At 36.3% G+C, this 18,209-nt stretch overlaps 1 protein-coding gene across 1 annotated transcript; it reads right to left on the bottom strand.

Annotated features, from left to right (window-relative positions):
* AMELY (amelogenin, Y-linked) lies at positions 8,696-16,569 on the bottom strand. The gene is given in 6 exon segments (NM_213800.1): positions 8,696-8,843; positions 10,258-10,674; positions 10,946-10,990; positions 12,355-12,402; positions 15,044-15,109; positions 16,524-16,569. Coding segments are annotated over 5 exon segments (570 nt in total). The 5' UTR covers positions 15,098-15,109; positions 16,524-16,569; the 3' UTR covers positions 8,696-8,837.

Here is an 18,209-nt window from a genome sequence, read left to right as displayed (position 1 = left end):
TAGGCTTCAGGCAATTGTTGAGGCCAGCCCTCCTGGATGGCAGGCAGCCCCAGGTTCTGCGAGAGCATAGGGGGTGGCGGGGGTGGGGGGAGGGAATGCACTGGGAAGCACAGCTTTCTGCTAGCTAGCGGGCCTGTAAGCTTGCTGTGGCGTGGGGGGTATTTTATGGGAACCCACCCCTTCTTCTCTCCGCTCCCCAGCATGGGTGCAGACCAGGCTCTTCTCCCAGGTTCCCTCTGAGGCGGCTTTCCACTTCCCCGCCCCTAGAGTATTGCTCCCTTCCTCTGCGACAGCTTTGTTTTCTAGTCTCCCAGGCAGTCTCTGCCCCGTCAAATGGTTTAGAGACCTCCCAAGCAGTTTCCGCTCTTCCCCGCCCCCCTAGCCCGGGGACTAACCTCTGGAGCCGAGGTCTCGGTGCCCAGCCCCCACCCAGGCGTCCCCCGGCCCTTTCCCGGGGACTAACCTCTGGAGCCGAGGATTCGGTGCCCAGCCCCCACCCAGGCGTCTCAATTTTTGGTGACTGTGCCCGTAGTTCAGATGGTCCGTTGGGTTCTTGATCCGTTTTTCCGTACTCCGACTTACTGCTACACTCTTCTCTGCATCTGGGGATTCCTCCGGTTCATTTGATCTTTCGCCCAGTAGGAGACTTTCCAGGGTGCGGGATCCCTTTCTCCTCCGCAGTTCCCTTTCGGGAGCGCCCGTCCCGCTCGGATTCACCTTCTCTCACTCTCCTCTTTTCTCCCGTTCTGCCCAATAATGTCACGAACTTCTTGCCGTTATTGGAGTTTAGGTTCCTCTGCCAGTGATTGGTTGCTGTTCTGTGCGAGTCATTTCTTCTGTAGATGTGCTTTTTTTGTTGTGTTTGTGGGAGAGGGCGAGCGTGTCCCCCTACTCCTCCGCCATCTTTTCCTCCCCTCCCATTTTTGGGAATTTAAATTGGTGCAGCAGTTATGGCAAACAAAATGAGCTTTCTTCAAAAATTATAAAAATAATTATGTGCTCTACCAATATGACTCCTGGGTATTTATCCAAAAGAAAAAAAATACTAACTCAAAAATATATATTCACCCCAATTTTACTGAAGAATAATTTACAAAATCCAAGATATGGAAGTAACCTAAATGTTCTTTGGTTAATGAATATTCAGAAAGTATGTATATTATATATGAAAATATTATATTTCAGTCATAAAAATGAAATAGTGACATTTGTAACAACTTAGGTAGACCTTGAGGGCATAATATTAAGTAAACTAAGAGAAAGACAAATTTCATATGATCTAATTTATATGTGGAATCAAAAAATAAATAAAACAGTTCATGGATACAGAGAACAAATTGGTGTTTGCCAGAGATAGGCATTGGGGGTAGGTGAAATGGGTGAAGGGAGTTAAAAAGTACAAATTTACAGCTGTGAAATAAACAGTTAGATTTATATAGTATACTGCATTTTGTCATAGTTAATAATATTGTACTATGTATTTGAAAGTTGTTACTAAGTGGATAAAGCTTTTTTTTTATTTTTTGCTTTTTAGAGCCACACCTGCAGTATGTGGAAGTTTCTAGGCTAGGGGTAAAATCAGGTGCAGCTGTCAGCCTATGCCACAGCCATGCCAGATCCAAGAAGCATCTGTGCAATATGTCTGCAACCTATGCCACAGCTTGCAGCAACATGGAATCCTTAATGCACTGGGTGAGGCCTTGGATTGAACCTGCATCCTCATCTTCAGGTTTATAACCCTTTGAGCCACAGTGGGAACTTCAAGAGGGTAAAGCTTTTAAAACATCATAAGAAAAAATTTGTGGCTACCTACAGTGGTGGAATTTAGTTAGACTTTGTTTTTATGGTAGTCATTTCACAATATATACAAATATTGAATCATTATATACTACACCTATAACTAATATAGTGTTATATGTCATTTGTATCTTTAAAAAATACAAACAAGAAAACATATAGTGAAAGGGAAACAATAGTAATAGTAATAATAATAATACTACTACTACTCAACCCAAACTTCTTACATTATACCATATGATAATGATAATGATAAAGCACTTTCAATTTTGATATGTAACATTTGAAGTAAATTAGAATTTTAATACTTTGGAAAAAATAAGATACATCAATTAAAATCATTAATACATCAAAAAAAAAATACCAAACCCATAACATACATGAAACAAACATTGACATGATTAAAGGAAAAAATAATTTTACTGAAATTCAAACCAGATAAATGAGCAAAATGAAAAATAAGCATATAAATTAGAGAAGTAAGACCATCTCTATTCAGAAGGGATGTGGTCTTATATTTAAAGTGTCAGTTATTTCACCGAAAGTACTGGAGGTAATACATGCAGCAAAGTTGCATTATTAATGATAAACATTCAACACTAGTTGTGTTTGAATATACCAATAGCAATTTCTATTCAAATCCTTTGCCTATTTTTGAATTAAACTGTTTTTTATTATTGTCGAATTATAGGATTTCTTTATATAATCATCAGTCTATTATCCAGTATGATTTGCAAATATTTCCCTCATAGTTCCAGTTGTGTTTTCACTCTGTTGATAATGAGACATAAAATTTTCTAATTTTGAGGGAGTCCAGTTTATTTTTCCCCATTACATATTAAATTTTTGTGTGAAATATATTTTTTAAATCACTGCTAAATCCAGTACCATTAGTTTTCTCCTTATTTTCTTTTAAAACTTCCCAGCATTAGATTTTTAATCAATCTGAAGTTAATTTTTGTATGCACTGTAAAGCATGGGTCCAGTTTTGTGTTTTTGTATGTGATGCCTCATTCTTCCTGGAGTTGGTTGAAAAGACTGCCTTTTACTCATTGAATGGCTATGGCATCCTTGCTGAAAATCATTTGGTTGCAGATTCAAAACTTTATTTGGGTAATCTCTTTTTTATTCCATTGGTTTATATGTATATCCTTATGCCAGAATCACGTTTTGATTCTATAACTTCTTAGTAAGTTTGAAATCAGGAAGTGTGAATTCTCATTTTTTCTTGCCAAGATGCTTTTGACTATTTGAAGTTTCTTTAAATTCTATCTCACATAGAGAGATTGTTTCTATTTCTAGAAAAAAAAGCAGTATGAATCTTGTGTACTGAAAACTATAAAATATTACTGAAAAATTAAAAGATACAAATAAATGGAAAGTCATAACATTCATGACGGTAAGTTAATATTAATTCTTCAAAAAATATTCCATGAGAAAAATCTGTATTCTGTATTGGTAGATGGAGAATTTTTTGTGTTTATTAAGTTTAGCAGGATTAAAGTGTTATATATACTACCTGTTTTTTCATTAATCTCCAGTTTGTTTTTATGCATTATTAAAAATGGTATATTGAGCTTTCTACCATTATTTAGAGCTATGTCTTGCTCCCTTCAATTTTTTTATATTTGCTTAAATATTTTGAAGTTATGATGTCTGATGAACATATCTTTACAATTACAATATGTTCTTTTTCAGTTATCCCTTTTATCAATCTATAATTCCTTATTTGTTTCCTGTAGTTATTTTGACCTAAAGTCCATTTGTCTGATAATAGATATCCGTTATTGCTTTTTTATGGTAACAATTTGCAAGGAATAACTTTTTCTATTCTTTCACTTTGGACAGAGTATCCCCTGACAATAAAGGGGAAACAGTGTACTCAGATTTTGACATCATCATAATCATTATTCTTCTCTTCCTACTCCTAAGTAACATTTGTTGGGCATGTGCCACATGCTAGACACTTTGCTAATTGCTTCATGCATGATTCTTGAGGTGGGGGAGACTTTGCAAAGATATTTGCTAGCAGAAGCAAGAGATCATGAGTGGTTAAGTTATGTTTGAGAAAACTGAAATATTAATTAGGTGGATAGGTCAAAAAGCAATCAGGTAGCATACTTTTTAAAATTCAGAGATGATTAGTTTCAAAATATTTGCATAATAAATTTTGTCATAGAAATAATGCTGATTTTCTTTATTTTTACTAATAGTGTTATCTGTTAAAATATTTTATTTCAGAGAGGTCCTTTTCTTATTTGTTTTTTAGTTCAAGACCTGTATCCCAACAACTTACTGTAAGTTGAATATTTAGTTTATTTTCAATAGTGTAAAACAAAATATCACATTAATACTTCTCACTAGGAAACAGAACTTCACTGAATTAAATTAGCTTAATCTGAGTATTTGTTGTCTGTAAAGAATTTTCTAATTAAAGTGAAATGAGTTTTATTTGTGTTATCATCTGAAATGAACATAATTATATTAATCAATATGGGTATATTAAAATCTGTTATTTGGAGTGTTTATATTGACATTCTTATTGGACTACCTGAGAAAGAACATAGGGGAGGAAGCCTTGATTTTCAGAATTTGACATTGTTATTTTCACTTACAGCTTTTACTAGAAAAATTTAGGTGAATTTTTTGGGTGATCTGAACTGCTGTGTACAGATGGGATACTTCGTCTTATCTAATTGCCATGGCTTTCCTAACCTGTGGCCTTCTCAGAATTAGTGTGCTTGTCCATATTTACAGAATTTTTTCTCTGTTGTGGCAGTTTATTACAAGAGTAAACTCTTTTTTTTTTTGTCTTTTTGCTATTTCTTGGGCCGCTCCTGCGGCATATGGAGGTTCCCAGGCTAGGGGTTGAATCGGAGCTGTAGCCACCGGCCTACGCCAGGGCCACAGCAACGTGGGATCTGAGCCGCGTCTGCAACCTACACCACAGCTCACAGCAACGCCGGATCCTTAACCCACTGAGCAAGGGCAGGGACCGAACCCACAAACTCATGGTTCCTAGTCGGATTCGTTAACCACTGCGCCATGACGGGAACTCCACAAGAGTAAACTCTTTTCTACCACTCAACTACAAAGTTGTTTTTGACCAAATTTCTTTTGTTTGATTTAATATTAGTTATGTGACAGGTCTTTGCAAAGTCAAACTGACAAGAAAACTTTTTAAAAAGAAGAACAGCTTTCTGGCTTTGATCATATTGTATTCATCTTCCACAAATTCAAAGTATGGAAAATTATTTGGAGAGGAAAACAAGGTTTAGGTATTCTGACAGCATTTAGGTATTTTAACATTGTTATCTTTGGATTAGCAAGAAGAAAAGAAATACTGGAACATAAAGTATTTTTTCTTGACCATAGGGTTACTATCTGCTGAAAAACTTTATTGATCTTAATATTTTTATATTTTTGTAAACTATTATTTATTTATGTTAATATTTTGGACCACCAATACAATTTAAGCATATTGTTTATCTTCTAGATGGGCAAGACGTATTTTTTGACTGGCAGCAATACATTTTTGAGTAATTAAGTACCAACCAATAATTCATGGTGATAGACTCCAGATGAAATAAGTGGCTCAAGCTTACCCAAGACTTCACCTCAGTTTTAAGTTATTTAAACAACAGACATTTATTTCTCACACTTTTGGAAGCTGAAAAGTCTAAGTTTAAGGTGTTGGACAACTTTGGTTCTAGTAAGAACTCTATTCCTGGCTTGTGTTTGGCTGCCTTCTTCCTGTACCTCCTTACATGGCCTTTCCTTTCTATGTGCTTAGATATGTAGGAGAGAAAGCTTTCTGATGTCTCTTATTATAAGAACAGTAATTTGTCAAATCTGGGCATAGACTTAGGACTCTTTTAAGCCTAAATTCTTCCTTAGATGTCAATCTCTAAGCAAATCCACATTGGAAATTAGGTCTTCAATATAAGAATTGGGTGATGGGTAGGGGGCACAAACATTTAATTTATATCAGGGCAAAGGAATGAAAAGCCAAATCACATAACCGTAAACAAAAAATTCCAATTAACAAGCATTTTACAGCAAATAAAATTTGATTACTAATTTTTTTGATAAAGTAGAATTAAACACAATTATATGCCAACAAGTCTGGAAATGTGGGAAGATGGTTAAAACGGTGTTTCTCCTGTGATTCCCGTAGCTATTCACACCACTACTTTAGTTTATTAATCTAGTTGTGTCACAGTTTATTTCCTTTTTAAAAAAATTTATTATTGTTATTACCTCAACACAATTTTTTTTTTCTACTGTAGAGCATGGGGACCCAGCTACACATACATGTATACATACTTTTTTCTCACATTATCATTCTCCATAAATGACTAGACATAGTTCTCAGTGCTACACAGCATGATCCCATTGCTAATTCATTCCAACGGCAATAGTTTGCATCCAGTAACTCCAAGACCCCACTCCCTCTCCCTCCCCCTCGGCAACCACAAGTCTCTTCTCCAAGGCCATGCTTTTCCTTTCTGTGGAAAGGTTCATTTGTGCTGTATATTAGATTCCAGATATGAGTGATATCATATGGTATTTGTCTTTTCTCTCTCTGACTTACTTCACTCAGTATGAGAGTCTCTAGTTCCATCCATGTTGCTGCAAATGGCATTATGTCATTCTTTTTTATGGCCGAGTAGTAGTCCATTGTGTATTTATATGACATCTTCTAAATCCAATCATCCGTCAATGGACATTTGGGTTGATTCCATGTCCTGGCTATTGTGAATACTGCTACAATGAACATGTGGGTGCATGTGTCTCTTTTAAGTAGAGTTTTGTCCAGATATATGCCCAAGAGTGGGATTGTGGGGTCATATGGAAGTTCTATGTATAGCTTTCTAAGATATCTCCAAACTGTTCTCCATAGTGGCTGTACCAGTTTACATTCCCACCAAGAGTGCAGGAGGGTTCCCTTTTCTCCACACCCTCTCCAGCACTTGTTATTTGTGGACTTAGTAATGATGGCCATTCTGACTGGTGTGAGGTGGTATCTCATGGTAGTTTTGATTTGCTAATCAGGGATGTTGAGCATTTTTCATGTGCTTGTTGGCCATCTGTACATCTTCTTTGGAAAAATGTTTATTCAGGTCTTTTACCTATTTTTCCATTAGCTTGTTAGTTTCTCTGCTGTTGAGTTATTTAAGTTGTTCATATATTCTAGAGATTAAGTCCTTGTCAGTTGCATCATTTGAAACTATTTTTTCCCATTCTGTAAGTTGTCTTTTTGGTTTCTTTTTGGTTTCCTTTGCTGCACAAAATCTTGTCAGTCTGATTAGGTCCCATTTGTTTATTTTTACTTTTATTTCTGTTGCTTTGGGAGACTGACCTGAGAAAATATATGTAAGGTTGATGTCAGAGAATGTTTTGCCTATGTTCTCTTCAAGGAGTTTGATGGTGCCTTGTCCTATGAATAAGTGTTTCAGCAATTTAGAGTTTATTTTTGTGCATGGTGTGAGGGTGTGTTCTAGTTTCTTTGATTTGCATGCATCTGTCCTGGTTTCCCAGCAATTCTTGCTGAATAGACTGTCTTTTTCCCATCTTATGCTCTTGCCTCCTTTCCTAAAGATTAATTGATCATAGGTGTCATGGTTACAGTTTATTTCCTTTTGTAGTCTTGAAGTTAAACTTTGTCTTAAAAGTATTTCCCAGCAGTAGGTGTTCCCGTCATGGAGTAGTGGTTAACAAACTCTACTAGGAACCATGAGGTTGTGGGTTTGATCCCTGGCCTTGCTCAGTGGGTTAAGGATCTGGCATTTCCATGAGCTGTGGTGTAGGTTGCAGACTCAGCTTGGTCCCCACATTGCTGTGGCTCTGGTGTAGGCCAGTGGCTATGGCTCCAATTCAACCCCTAGCCTGGGAACCTCCATATGCCATGGGTGCAGCCCTAGGAAGACCAAAAAAAAAAGGGGTAATAAATATAAGGATGGTATTTTCAAGAACCATAAAAAGCCAACAGAGGGGGATGCACTGAGGAGCACTTAGAAGGATATATAGATAGGAATGGATGTGGGCATGGGGATGAATGTGGACATGGACATGGACAGAGACATACAGGATTCCCTTTTAAAAAAGTTATTGACAAACTAATTATTCTGAATCCTAGCCAGGAAAGTTTGTCATCATTGGAAGATGATGGCCATATTTTTTTGGACCATGTAAATGCTGTAAATTATATTTTTAATGGAAATTTCCAATTAAATAGAAATTTTCTTTATAAAAACTAACAGTAATGTTATATTTGGTATATTATTATGCATATCACAGAATTTCATTTAAAAATATTGCTCCATGGAATCAGTATAGACTAGATTTTGATAAACGGTATGAAGTATAATATCAGTGTTCTGAGTGCTGATTCATTTTGTAATATAAATATTTTTCAAGAGTTTAGGTTCAGTGACCTTACATAGTTATGTTTTTTTTTTACTTTATCATGTATAAACTAACATTAAAAATATTTAAAGTAGTATATTTTAAATTTCTCTGAAAATAAATAGCCTTATGGAGTTCTATTGTGGCTCAATGGATTAAGGACCCAGCATTGTCACAATGTTTTGGGTCACTGCTGTGTTGCAGGTTCAGTCCCTGGTGCAGGAATTTCAACATGCTGCAGATGTGGCCAGAAAAGAAAAAAAGAGAAAGGAATGACACAACATTGTAAAGAAACTATACTTTACTAGAAAATAACAAATGAAAATCATATGGAATGACATTTGGTTAGTAACATTAAAAAAAAAAAAAAAGAAAAGAAAGAATGAAAGAAATAGCTTTACTTGCTTGCCAAATCCTCAGTATGTAGGTGGTAAATTATGTTCCCCAAGTGACAGGAAATTTTATATTTAATTCAAAATAATTCAAGTATAATGTTTAAAACATTTTATTGGCTTCTAATAGTACTTATTTTTAGTTACAGAATGTACTGGTCAATTGATCATAGGAACAAATCATTTTATTCTTGTGTCATTTCTAAAAGCAACTGAAATGTCTAATTTAGTTTTCTCATTTTAATCCTGAAAAAAAGAAAAAAGAACATTAAAGTAAATTACAAATATTGTCATTTCATTGTCATTATATTATGAGATGCCCATGAAGATAACCCCTGCCTTAAAACCTTTATATAACATTCAGATAATAAAAGCTGTTTTTCTCTGAGTACCTCCAGCCTGCCTGACTCTCAGGTAATCACTTTATATTATTATCCATAAGCAACTCTAAGAAGATCCATTTACACCCTAATTTTACCCAGTGAGAAACTAGTCTTAACAAGTTTAAACTACCCAACCAAAGTCATCTTTCCATATATTTCTTTGACATGGTAAAGTCCATGGCTTTATCTGTTAATAAACAATGTATTTTCTATATAATGACAGAACATGTAGCTTAGACAAAAATAATTAACCATAGTTATCATGGTTTTTGAGATATAATCAGTTTTTAAATATTCAGTCTAAATTTCTCATAAATCCTATGTTGCATATAAAATGCTTTATTGGCAAATTATTTTTAATAAAAATATTTTGTTAATTAAATAATTTCAGTTAATTTTTGATTAAATTTAAAATTACTGTTTGCACAATACATAAAAATACTTAAACTGAGACTTTAAAATGATCACTTTTCCCTATTTTAGAAAGAGGAAAACAAACACTTAGAACTTTACTGCAAAGCCAATGCTAGAATCATGTATTCTGGCTACACATTTGGGTCATTTCTACACTCCCCTCACTGTTTCTAAGTAGCAAATCATTAACAGTTTTATTGTACAATTACATAAACTCATATATAAAGCAATAAGTGTTTATAGAAATGAATGTATAGAAATTGTAGAAATTACTTCTCATTTATTTGCATTATTTCCTTCCTGTAATGGAAGGAAATTTTGAACTAACTTGTGAAAAATTCCTATTAAAATCTTGTATTTAATCCTAGCAAAGGAATGGAATCTAAATGTTTGTCTAGTTTTGTTGCCTCCAAATTACATCAAAAAACCACCTAATGTAATATTCCTAGCTAGATCTTTAAAGAATTTCCTACCTCCCACTTTTTAAACTTTTCTGATATTTGCATATCATCATTCACAAAAATAATCTTTTTGTATGTTTCAGTGTAATTCTAGCCTACTATTGCTAGTCAAATCACTGAAAGATAAGGAGAACTATTGTCTTTAAAATGAAGGCATATCAGTAATGCATTCTGTGGCTGGAATTCAAAATGATTGTAGACTTTGAACCCACAATAAACATGCCATATAGATAGAAAACTCATTTATAGTATAAAGTTTTAACAAATGTTAGGGTTAATAGAGTCATTTAACTGTAGATAGTGAAATTCTAACCTTGGATTGTATGAGAATTTAGGAGGCTGGGGGCCAATTTTGCTTTCCCGTTTCTCATAGACGTTGTAGTGGCTTTAGGGTATACTCACCACTTCCTCCCGCTTGGTCTTGTCTGTTGCTGGCCAAGCTTCCAGAGGCAGGTCAGGAAGCAGAGACTGCATGGAGAACATCGGAGGCAGAGGTGGCTGTGGCAGCAAGGGCTGGATGGGGTGCATGGGTGACTGGGGCTGCAGGGGCTGGTGAGGCTGGGGCTGGACGGGCTGGGGCTGGAAGGGCTGCTGGGCGGGCAGAGGGAGGTTTGGCTGGTGGTGTTGGGTTGGAGTCATGGAGTGTTGGCCAGGAAGTGGCATCATTGGCTGCTGGGGGATCCCGGGCTGTTGAGCTGGCACCATGGGGATGTGGTGATGAGGCTGAAGGGCATGACTCTGGGGAGTCTGCTGCGACACCACGGGAATGATTTGGTGGTGCAGCCATCCACCCATGGGTTCGTAACCATAGGAAGTGTACTGGTGAGAAACAAAGAGTCAGGTTTACCATCCGCTCCTTCGACTTCCAACTAGAGAAGCAGCAATGCTTTCTTTGTCATGATGACAATATTCATATTTATCCACCTCTTCCTGTGCAAGACTTTCTAACTGTGTATACGGATAGGACCTTTTACAAGCTAGATTTCCCATTAGTGTCTATGTGCGGCATAGATATGCTACCTGTCTTCAAAGGGAACTGAAGTGCACGCTTACTATTTTAAGGGAAGAAAGAACCAAAAAACCTACATACCGGATGTCTTATCATGTTCTGGTACCACTTCAGAGGGGTAAGCACCTTAAGAGAAAGAGACATTAGAAGGCATTTGTTTTAGTTTAGCTCCATAGACTCACGAATGCAGTCCTGTCAATACAGATAGCCTCCAAGTATAAGTCCTACATCAGAAAGCACAAGGCAGACACTGGTGAGGGGCTTCCTGTGTGTCAGGCACTGCCTTACATCCATCACACACATTTTTCATGTGTTCTCACATACTCTGGGGCAAGTTGCATCACCCTCATTTTTACAGACAAGGTGATGGTGAGTTAAAGAATGTTTATAACCTTGACTGAGGTTACAAAAGCAGTAAGTCTCATTTCCCAGCTCCTGCTCTACTTTGCAAGAGAAAAACAAACAAAAAAAATTAATGAGACATAATATGAATTATATCCTTTTTTAAATTTGATGTCACAATGAAAAAAAATAAATGAGACAACAACACTGTCTCTCATCCTAGAAACAAAAGGTTTCAGGTCCAATATGCCAATCTTTTAATGTTTAACAGAAAATCTTGTTTCAAATTTTTATCAACAGTTGTCTTCAGCTTGTAGGAATAAACATACTGTCATCTGAACCTACAAAAGAAGTGAGAGTTTCCTTCCTTACTAAATAGTATATACTTATACCTTGGTTAACCAGAGGTCCAGGGATTCTATATAGCAATAAGATTTGATATTAATGTAATAAACAACTATTAGCCTTGCTAAAGTTATATGTAGCGAAGCACCTTTTATGTTGCTTAACTATTTTCCTTCTCAAAAAACCAATATTTTAAAGTGTGGGTATTATAATTATTTCCCTTTTCCAGTCGAAGAAACCAAATTTCCAGAGAGAGAAAATGATTTGCCCAAGGTCCCATGGTTCGTATGGCCTTGAGAAGCACTCAAACCCAATTTCTAGCCACCTCATACTTTCCCTTGCTCTGCAGAATGTCACACAGCCCCCTTGGTCACTCATCTTTCCGAAAGACCAGCGAGGGAGACACGTAGAGTGTGCACGTCTTAGGACCAGGAGTGGTCTGGCTGGAAAGGACCTTAGGTTGATAACATCTTACCTGAGTCCCCATATTTTCCAGGCCGGGATAGAACTCTGGTCAGCCAGAGTTCAGTTTCTGCCCTACCATGCCGTCCCCCCTCCAGGGGGTGTTCATTTTACAGCTGTATACAGAGGAGAGACTGAGTCGGGGGGGGGCAGGTAGGAGGGTTCTGGGGCAATGCAGGCTTGAGGTGACCCATCAGGGCTTAAACTAGGAAGCTGGCAGTGAGAACTGAAAAAATGGGACTGACAAACATCCTGAATGAAGAATCCACCCACTATTCTTTACAGAGCCCAGGGCATTGTTAAGTCAAACAATGGTCAAAATTAGTAAAGAGAAAAATTACCTCATAGCTGAAGTTGATATAACCAGGGTGCCCAGGATGAGGTGGTAGCTTTTATAGGAAGGGGGAAAGGAGAAGAAGAAGAGTGAGGGGTGCAAGGGAAGAGGGAAGGGGGGAGGGGGAGAGAGAGAGGGGAAGAGATAAGTCAGTATGCAATTTTCACATTAAGAGAGACTGAAGATACTTTTACAAAATCTATATAGTGCAGAATATCTTGGAGGTCTACTTTTAGTTGGAACATGTATGCTGGGTAGGAGAGGAGCCCTCTTATCTTAAACAGGGCCAGGGTAACAAAATGATTTTCCCAGAGGTTGTAACCTTACAGTGGAAGCAGAAATCAGCACGCAGTTTATCCTCCAGTCATCTTCAGACACCCCTCCCACCCCTGTGCTCAGTTAATCCTACTCTAGCCCACCCATTATTTCCTTTCCTGATGAAATTCATTGCATGTTGGGAAGAGTAATATGTTTCTCTTAACACAATTCAAAACCCAACAATAGTAGAATTGTCTCAACAATAATAGAATTACCTTATAGGTCAGGAGGTAGATAAATGCATAATTACCAAAGAGATTCTTCATAACTGGCATGCAAAATAAACAACGCGTCAACAACAACCAAAGAAAAAACTGTGTGTGAATTGTCAATGAATGTGAAAACATGATGGGTGTAGTAAAGTGGAAACATTATAAATCTCGTGGAAAATGAAAGAGTAGATTTATGAATTTCTGGGTGATTATTTTTATTATTTTGTGATTTAAGAAATTATTCTGTCAGCGTTTTTATGGAAGAAAAATGCTAAAGCTCACAATTTAAAAAAACCTGAATAATTATCCATACCAAGAATGTCTTATCAAAAGTGAAAGCCAAGTGATTGATGTAGAAGCCTTGGAAGGAGCAAAGGCGGAGAGGCATACAGATCATCTCCCTCAGACAGTGAGCTGATTAAGGCTCTAGTTTTTCAAATGCTCGTATTTCATAAGAGGGCTTATTCCTCTCATCTGAGTGTGATTATTATAATCAGGGAACTGCCTTTTCTCTATCTTCTTGATGCAAGCCCTCCGAGAATAGGGGTGTTGAGTTTAGGCATGGAAAGGGGACTGAATTTGTAATGCAGACCTCTTGGGGACGAGGAATTGCCACAATGCAGGATTTCAGGAAGTCAGAGCACAGCATCTTGGTCTTGTCGGTGAGAAAGGAAGACAGGATGCAGATATGCAAGCTTAGCTGGTTTCTGGTTGTATCAACTGCCCTTTGTGCCCCCGAAAAACAGACCGATCCTGCTTTGCCTGCATGTGATCTAAGCTCTTATGTACCTACGTTTTGTGAGAATGGATGAGACTTTAGGTCCTTGGTATATATGAATGTGAAATATATCTTTAAGTTGGGCATAGTTAGGATTCCAGGAAAGCAGATGTAAATCATGTTCTTAGCAGGTGCACCCAAAAGTACAAGATCTCTGAGAACAAGAAGATGGTTCAAGAAAATTCCTAACACATAAATCTAACCTTCTAAAAGATAAGAGCACTGTAATTTGGAGGACAGGAAAATAGTTGAAAACTTGTAGGAAATTACATTTTCAGTAAAAATGATATTTTTATATTAATCTAAGGCTGATTAAATACTCCGGGAACCTTTTGAGAGTCCCTTCCAAAATTTCCTCCATCTATTACAAACTAATTATTTTAATAGAATCTTCAAGTGTGCTTGTTAAAATGAACACTCCTGAGCAAAGACTTCTTTAGTGTTTCTAAACTCTTTAAAAGTGTTTAAAGACTTTAAGCTCTTGGATTTTGTGTAGTGGCATGGTGGAAACAAACCCGACTAGGAATGATGAGGTTGCGGGTTCCATTCCTGGCCTCATTCAGTAGAATAAGGATCTGGCTTTGCCATCAGCTGTGGTGTAGGCTGCAGATGTGGCTTGGACCCCATGTTGCTGTGGCTGTGGCACAGCTCTGATCCAACCTCTAACCTGGGAAAACTCCATATGGCATGGTGTGGTCCTAAAAGAAATGAAATAAAAGTCAAAAAAAGACTTTAAACTCTTTATTTCTTTATTTTGATTTTTAGGGCCACATCTGTGGTGTATGGAGGTTCCCAGACTAGGGGTTCAATTAGAGCTACAGCTGCCAGCCTACACCACAGCCACAGCTACATCAGATCTGAGCCTCAACAGCAACCTACACCATAGCTCATAGCAATGCCGGATGCTTAACCCACTGAGCAAGCCCAGGAATGGAACCCGCAACCTCATGATTCATAGTAGGATTCATTTCTACTGTTCCATGATGGGAAATCCAAAAGTTTAAGCTCTTTAAAGTGTTTGCTAAACCCAGAAATATTTGAGGACAACCAATCTTTTTTTTGGGCTTTTTAGGGCTGCACCCAAGGCATATGGATGTTCCCAGGCTAGAGGTTTAATCTGAGCTGTTGCTGCCGGCCTACACCAGAGCCACAGCAACACAAGATCTGAGCCGCATCTGAGATCCACACCACAGCTCACGGCAATACTGGATCCTTAACCCACTGAGCGAGGCCAGGGATTGAACCCTCAACCTCACAGTTCCTAGTCGGATTCATCTGAGCCAAGAGAGGAACTCCCATCTGGTCTTGTTTTAAGCCCTGAAGTTTACCATCTATGTGGCAATTTTTTATTTCCAAGCTTATGAAATTGGACTTAGCTTTATACTCACAGGCATAGCAAGGGATGCTCCCAAAAGGCAGGCAAAGAAAATCCAGGTCCCCATTTCTTGATGGCCCTGAAATATAGGTCAACATCCAATTTTCTTAATTCACATAAAATATGCATATAATTAGTGTTTCATAATATACATATAATTCAGTGGTTTTTTTGCTAGCAAAAGATTGAGATATTTTTCAGTGAGGTTATTTCATTTATACATGATTTTAAGTTTTCAGTTTTTTTCATTATTTTTGGATTGGTTATAGTATAAAGATGTTTTTAATTTAGGTTGAGAGCAAAAAAAATTGGGGGAAATAAATTATTTATCACCTTATAACTTAAAATACCATTATTATATACTTCTGTATTCAGCCTTATAGCCACCTATACTCACAAATCTAAATGTAATTTATAAGTAATGATTAAAGGAATAGAATTGGCTCTAAAAGTTCAGGAGACATTAGGCTATTTATCATTATTGCATAGTGATAATGATAGAAAAAGGAATAGCAGAAATGTTTCTTATGTTTTCCACTAGGTATTGCTACTGCTGAAAACAAAGAATAATCATTCAAGAAAAGAGTACTAAGTAAATTGTCAAAAAAAATTAAGGAATGGGTAGGATTTAGTTCTAGTTGTTCTAACTCTTAAGGATTTCAGATAAGACCCTCTAGTAAGAGCTCTAGTTCCAAGTATCCCATTGCAAAGATGTGGTTGAACAGAACTTCTCTCAGAAATAGAGGTTTTTAATTTTTTACTCTGCTACTCTTTTATTCTTCCATGAATATGGAATGATTTCTACCCAAAAGATTCTACTTTTAATCAATAGCATCTTCCTCTTGTTAGGTGCTACTGTTCAATTTCTCTACAAATTACACATATGGAATAGGAAGCAAAACCCAAATGTCCTAAGAAATGCACATTGCTTCATGTCCCAAATTTATGACTCACTTTGAAAATATAAGTAGAAAATCTTAAACTTCTTTTTGATAAAAAGCAAATATAATATTTCATAAAACTGATACAGGAACTGCAATATGGTTGTAAGTATTTTAGCTCTATTGTCTTGTGAATTAATGATAAACGTGTTTTAAAAATGTAGTCAATTGTTGTATTTTAAAATAAGTTATTTGATGTACTTACATAAAATATTTTTCAAAGCATAATAAATCATAGCTTAAAAATGTAATTTTAGTAATAGGTAAAAGATTAAAATAAATATTTCCTGGTTTTAGAAAGTCTTTTTAAGTTCTGGAACTCGAATTAAAATAGGCAAATACTTTGTTACACTAAAAAGTAAAACTTTAAGTCATCAAAATAATCAAAGACTAATTCAATTATAGTCCAAAGAATGTTATTGTGGAAGCATAAAGTATGAGAAATGTGGAATATCTCTGCATCTGATAACATGAAATACAGAGAAACCAAGAAGCACAACAGAAAGGATACATGATAGAAAGTGTATGAATTCATGAATAAAATCTACACACCTTTGAATGTACCCAGAGAGAGCTTCTATCTGAAAATCAAGGATGCTGGAGCTTTTAGATTTCTTCCAAGGATGAGCTCAATTTATATCATTCATAGTATCTAGAACAACCAATCATATTTTGGAAAGAGAAAAATGTGTGCAATATAACTAAAAATCCTTGTATCATGATTTTTTAGCAAATGTAGGCAAATTTAAAATGATATATTGTGATTAGGGTACACAGTTTTTCATTATAGGAAATAATGGGTTTAACAAGCAAAAAGAATTTACTGGACTATTTTTAAGTCAGTAAATTGGCTGACTGAACTTGCTGATGTGTTCAAGTTTACTTTTAAGAACATGTTATGACATTGTATTTGAGGGAGTTACCATTTTGGAATCAACACTGCTCTATTTTCTGCTTTCATTGAAGGTGTGTCTTCTTTTCCCTGTGATTACCCCCTGATCACCATTGTAGTTGTCTACCCCAAATAAGGGACAAAAATCTATCTTCCTTAGCCCCAGTGTAAAATGTATTGGCCACCAAAGCAAGATAGGTTATCATAGTAGCAATACTTTTAAACAATACTGGTCTGAAAGACAAGGCAATATGCATGTAACGCATATACTTAAATACACAATACACATATACTTAAACAGAGTATATACCACCATTCTATGTAGCAATAGTCTTTCTTAGCATTAAGGCCATTTTTCTCTCTGGCATTTCTAGTTCATTGCTATTTTCTTTCATACAAGAACCCAAATCTCTCCCTTTTTCAGAACCTTTTAATTGTCTATTTATTTTCATTGTCCCCATGTTCTCGGCAGCATAGTCTTTGCCTAAAAAAGAACTATTATGACCTGGTTGTTAAATTCATGCTATATGACATGGAAAACACAAAGAGTGGCAGAATGTGTAAAAACATAGAACTTCTAAAATGTGTTTGAACTTAGGTGACAAAACACTTTAGAACAAGTAGATAAAGTTAAAAGTTAGCATATATACATCCCATGATAAGCACAAGTCAAAAACTTACCATAGATACACAAAAACTAAAAAGAAACAAACAAAGACATATTATTAAATAAAATCATCAGAGTTCCCATTGTGTCTCAGTGAAAATAGATCTGACAAGTATCCCTGAGGACATATGTTCAATCCCTAGTCTCACTCAGTGGATGATTCAGCATTGGCAGGAGCTACTGTACAGGTCACAGACACTACTCAGATCTGTCATTGCTGTTATTCTGATTTAACCCCTAGCCTGGTAAATTCCATATGCTGGTGGTGCAGCCCTAAAAAATACAAAAATAAATAAAAATTTTTAAAAAAACTATACTCAATAGTAAAAGAAAAGAAAATCATCAAAACACAGGTAAAAAAAGAAAAAAAAATACCAGTAAAAATTACAAAACCAAATGAAAAAAAGCCAAAAAAAGAGGGGCTGAGGCAAGTATATGCCCAAAAAAATTGCTTTAAATGTCAATGGACTAAATGCTGAGGTGGTTGAGTAGGTTAAAAAAAAAATCTACATGCTGTTTAATAGAAGCTCATTTTATTTTTTTTACTTGATTTTTTTTATTACTCAAATGAATTTATCACATCTGTAGTTGTATAATGATCATAACAATCTGATTTCACAGGATTTCCATCCCACAGCCCAAGCACATCCCCCCACCCTCCAAACTGTCTCCTCCGGAG

This window comes from Sus scrofa, chromosome Y (genome assembly GCF_000003025.6).
Source record: "Sus scrofa isolate TJ Tabasco breed Duroc chromosome Y, Sscrofa11.1, whole genome shotgun sequence".
In the NCBI taxonomy this organism is placed as follows: domain Eukaryota; kingdom Metazoa; phylum Chordata; class Mammalia; order Artiodactyla; family Suidae; genus Sus; species Sus scrofa.
Note: the sequence above shows the minus strand (reverse complement) of the source record. Positions and strands in the feature narration are given on the sequence as shown.